Genomic DNA, 4,870 nt, shown 5'->3' with positions numbered 1-4,870 from the left:
TGGTGGTGGGCTGGCACCGCACGTGGTGCGCCCGGCGCCCTATAATGGTGGGCGGGCGCGATATGGTGGCCCGGGCAGCGACCGTCCCGCTGCCCGCCGCGGTCCGGTCAAGAGTCGCCCCTATTGTGGGGGTGCCACTACCGCGCACTGCTGCGCTACCAGGGGTCTTTCAGCGAGCTCCAAACGTTTGTCGACGACTACTTGCAGATCAAAGACGTCTGAATTGCACTCTATGGTGGGTACTCTCCGCCCCGCCCCACCACCACCACACCCGCTGACGGTCGCAATGGATACGGAGGACAAGGCAGCATAAACACGCCCAGGCGTTTACAGACATAATAATTACCCGGGCTGCACGGACACCGCCCCGCCCCGCCACGCCTCGCCACGCCTGTCCCGGGTGTTCCCAGGGCGGCGCTTTGTCCCCTGCCCCCTCCCTTACACTGAAAGCAGCCGCGGGCGTTGGGCGAAGGCAAAAGAATTGAGACAGAAAGTTTCTTTCTGAAAAAAATAAAAAGAGGGAAAAAAATCAAGAGCTTTAACCCGCGCGATTCGCCGCTAGCCGTGGCCGTGGTGGGTCGGGGTGCTGGTGCGGCCGCTGCGGCGCCGAGTGAGGCTGAGTGTTCGGCTCTGTCCGTCTCGCCGAGTAAAGAAAATCAAATGGGCGAGCGGGCGGGCGGCTCTGTTGCCTCGCGCACCGCACAGCCACATTGCACTTTTTACGGCAACCCGTAAAAACCACAAACGAAAGTAGGATACGCCATTAACCTTAATTTCGGGAGCCATCTTCCCCCCGCGCTGCCGGCGATGCTGGCGAAGGCCAAAGCGTCATCCACACGCACCGAAATGCCGGCCAGACGCACACCGATGTAAGGACGCACCCAAGAAAAGAAAGCCTGAGGCAGGTTGCGTATACTAGTATAGTTCAACTAAAGTGACGAGGAAAAGGTACTTCGCCCTTTAGTAAATGACGGAGTTTGTGTACCCCGCGTGAAGTGAGCAACTGCTCGATGCTCTCCGGGGCGCGTGAGCTCGCGGGCGGTAAAGTTGGAAGTGTATGTGATGGAGGCGAGTGAGGGAGGAGTGGGAGGAAGGTGCAAGTTTTCGCACCGCACTGGAAAGCGCCGCAGCGCACCACTTTTCATCAGAGATTTGCTTGTTTCGTAAACTTTATTTTAAGAGGCTTGCTTGCCGGTTCTTCCTCCTCCTGCTCCCCCAACACGCCCAAACCCCGTCCGTCTTTGAAACAGAAACTGTGGTACGATGGAAGAATATTCCTCCGAAAATAAACAATAGAGATCTATTGTGGTTTTACTGGTGGGGCGTGGAGTGGGTGGTTTTATACGCAATATTTCGCCTTTGGGTCGTTTCTTTTTGTCGATGCAGAATTAGATTAGTAGTGGAAAGCAATATTTTTTCAAACGGAAAGTCGTGGATGGAGGCGCACTTTTAAAAAACGAAGGGAAAAATCAGCTGAAACAGATTTGGCGAGCGCAATTAGCTGTGATGAAGATATGATATAGGAGTAATCTTGTTCTCCTGAAACACCCCGAAACACCCCTTCGTTGCCGTTTACGTGTCCCGATGGCGGGGCCGGGGGGCCCATAGGTATGGGAGCCACTTACCGCTATTCCTATACACGAGGCAGTTTGATTACAGCAGCACCAGCATGCGCGTTCCTTTAAATCATTCAAAGCGTTTCAGCCCCGGCGCACGACGGCGACGGCTGCTGGTGTGGCGGGGAGTGGCGGGGCGCGGCGGGGCGAGGCGCGGCGGGGAGTGGCGGGGCGTGGCGGGGCGCAGCGACCCTCCCCCAACATAACTCACCTCCCAGACCCCGCCTCTGCTTGCTCGCAGGGAAGTTCATTAAGTGACGGAGACGTCAGCAGAAATTGGGAAAACGCTATAACTAATCGCTGGAAGCCAGGCTGCTTCACGGCTGCAAAAGGCAGGCCTAGCCATCGCTGCAAGCCGTCTGCCGAGCTGAGGGCGTTTTTCGCTGAGTTTGATCAGATTTAGGGTCGCCGCTGTCGCCGCGTGCCCACTATGTTTCAAAGTACTCTGGACTGGCACAAGCGAGAAAGAAAGCAGAGGAAAATGATAATCCGCCGACATAAGGTAATAAAAAGCGCAGAGTTCAGCGTACCGCGCGCGCCGCCCACACCCGCCGGCGCGCGGGCGAGCAAATTGAAAAACATGTGACTCCGGCCTGGGGGGCGCTGACTAGCGCTGCCAAGGTAGTCAATACACGCGGCCAACTGGCGGCCGGCCAACATGCAGGCCTGCCCGGCCCGGCCCGGCCCAGGCCCGGCCCGCCGCCGTCCAGTTGGGCTGACCTGGCAAACACCAGCGCACAGCCGCACAGTGACCTGCACTCCATCATTCACGCAGCGCAACCCCCTCACCGCTGTTTCCGCGAATGTATGAATGAACGAGTAAGCAAAGCATGAATGAGGGATTTTTTTTTTAAAGGGTCTGGGTCTGTGCGCTAAAAATGTATGCGGGCCTTCTGAGGGATAATCCGTAAAAATACAAAATGGGCGCAACAAAGGTTGCCTGACTAGGAGAATAAAAATGAATTTGAACACTTGGTGAAGGGAATATCGACACGAGTTCACTGGAAAAACGAAGTATGGCAAAGCCTTTCCATATAGCCCCCATTCCAAATCAATACATACTTAAAAACGCATTAAAACTTTCCAAAGGCACCCTGTTAAAATCCTGCGAAGTAATGCTTTGCAATTGCGAAGAAAAATGCTTCGTAGTTACAAAGAATCAAAATCCTTCACAATTAACAAACAACTTTTTATAGCGACAAATTTGCATTTGATTGAAATATTCTTAAGGACGCACAAATTGTTCTTTTCCATTTAGAGTATGTACGCGGGCGCGGGCGGGCCACTTGTCATAATCCACGATCACTAATCTGATCCGGCCGCGGCTCCGGCCAGCGCACCCAGACATTGTCGAGCGGGGCGGCCGGCGGCCGTTGGTGGTGGTGCGACTTTACAACCGGAGAATAAAAGGGGATTACCACCACACTAGGTCTCTTTTACGACTAGGCGCGATATCTCATGAGGCGAGAGGCTTGGAGGGAGGGGGAAGGGGAAGGGGGAGGGGGCGAGAGGGGGAAGCAGGAGGAAGGGCGGAGGGGCTGAAAAGGAAGTCGGTAAAGGGGAAGAGAAGAGAGAGACGACAGAGAGTGACAGAGGGTTGGGGGTGGATGCCGAGTGATGAGGCGTCATGCAGATCGTGTGTGCAGCTGCTGCGCGATGAGGTGAACACTCTAGATAGTCGGCCAGGGACGGGACGGGACGGGGCGATTTGAGTGTGCCAGGAGACAAGGCGCTTGACAGACAAGACGAGACGTTGTCGCATGCAAGTCGGCCAGGGGGAAAGGAAAAGGGAGGAGGGGGGCTGGTGACGCACCTCAAGCACAGGCAAAAACACTGCTGGGTCCATTTGAGCTCAAAGTAAAGGGGGCTTCATTGCGCATTACACATATTTTCAGAAAACATAATAATATACACGCTAAAAAAATATATGTTTTGTTGATGTGTGCACGCACCTTTGAACGTGAGGTTCCGGATGTACTCGAGCAGCTCGACGCCGGGCGGCGCGGGCTGCACGTGCTTGCACAGGTGGAAGGGCAGGCCGCAGCGGGCCACCACCAGCTCGTGCACGGCGCGCGCCATGGCGTACACCGCGTCAACTGCAACAGGAACTCGTGTCGGTGAGCAAACGTCATGAGCCGGCATCATACAGCTCAGTGTGTGAGCGCGCAGTGTAGAGTGGGCGAGTCATTATTTCCGCTGTTTCGCTCGCAGCGGACAGCTTTGAGTCCGATTACGAAATGTGCGCGGCTTTTATCTATCCCCCTTGTTGCTTTCAGCGCCGTTTATAAACATGAACCCCGGGATTAAATGCTATACATGTCTGGAGGCGGAAGGGAACACTGCGCCTGCTGCAGAAGGGGTCCGCTTCCCGCGCGAAGTCTGCGGCGGGCAGCAGCAGCAGTAACAATCTCATTTTACTGCATTTAACAAAGAAATTAGAGCCTCGTTACGCTATGCTCAACTGCTGTTGTAGCGTATACGTCTCCGGCAAGCTTTTCGTGAAAATTTTTCATTGGCCGTAAGCGATCTTCTAGAGTTTTTAACACTCCGCCCGTCCGTCCCCACAGCCGGAATGATGGACGCAAGTGGAGCATAACAACACGGCCTAGCTCCCCTCGCCGCACGCATCCTCCTGCAGACGACACCGGCGTCCTGCTCGGAGGCAGACTGTCGATGCCGACAACAACAACAACTAATTCTCCACGCGCAGGTGTCGTCATGATGGATGGCGACGACGTGGCGCGCACCATCGCTCACCGCGACACGCGCGTGTCTCTTACTCTCTGTCTCTGTCTTACTCTCACTCAGACCTCTCTATCTCTCTCTCCCTCTCTCTCTTTCACTCACTCAAAGCCCCCCCCCGCTCTCTCTCTCTCTCTCTTCTCTCTCTTCTCTCTCTTCTCTCTCTTCTCTCCTCTCTCTTCTCTCTCTTCCCTCTCTCACTCTCTCTCTCTCTCTCTCTCTCACACACACACAAACACACACACAGTTAGACTGTACAACAACAGCATGCACTCGTGTGGAGGGAGCGGATTGCATATCGTCGAGTGCAATCAAACTACGGAACTGGGAGGGGTGAATGAATCAGCCACCTGGTATACAGATGGGGACTCGAATGGTGCGCTTACTGCATAGATTCACTTTACAAAGCCCCCCTGGTGCTTGTGCAAACCCCTCTCCTCCCGCCCCACCCCGCGCCTTTCCCCTGCTCGGCTCAGGAGTTCCGCGAGTAGACTATCCATCCCTCTCTCCCC

General features: G+C 55.1%; 1 protein-coding gene across 1 annotated transcript in view; it reads right to left on the bottom strand.

Annotated features, from left to right (window-relative positions):
* The window catches only part of LOC113206188 (metabotropic glutamate receptor 8-like), a 72,273-nt gene that overhangs the window by 23,030 nt on the left and 44,373 nt on the right, over positions 1-4,870 (bottom strand). Inside the window, 1 exon segment of the mRNA XM_052269010.1 lies at positions 3,569-3,712. Coding sequence (XP_052124970.1) covers positions 3,569-3,712 — 144 coding nt within the window.

The sequence above is a fragment of the Frankliniella occidentalis genome, unplaced genomic scaffold (assembly GCF_000697945.3).
Source record: "Frankliniella occidentalis isolate FOCC.00 unplaced genomic scaffold, Focc_3.1 Scaffold80, whole genome shotgun sequence".
Classification (NCBI taxonomy): domain Eukaryota; kingdom Metazoa; phylum Arthropoda; class Insecta; order Thysanoptera; family Thripidae; genus Frankliniella; species Frankliniella occidentalis.
Note: the sequence above shows the minus strand (reverse complement) of the source record. Positions and strands in the feature narration are given on the sequence as shown.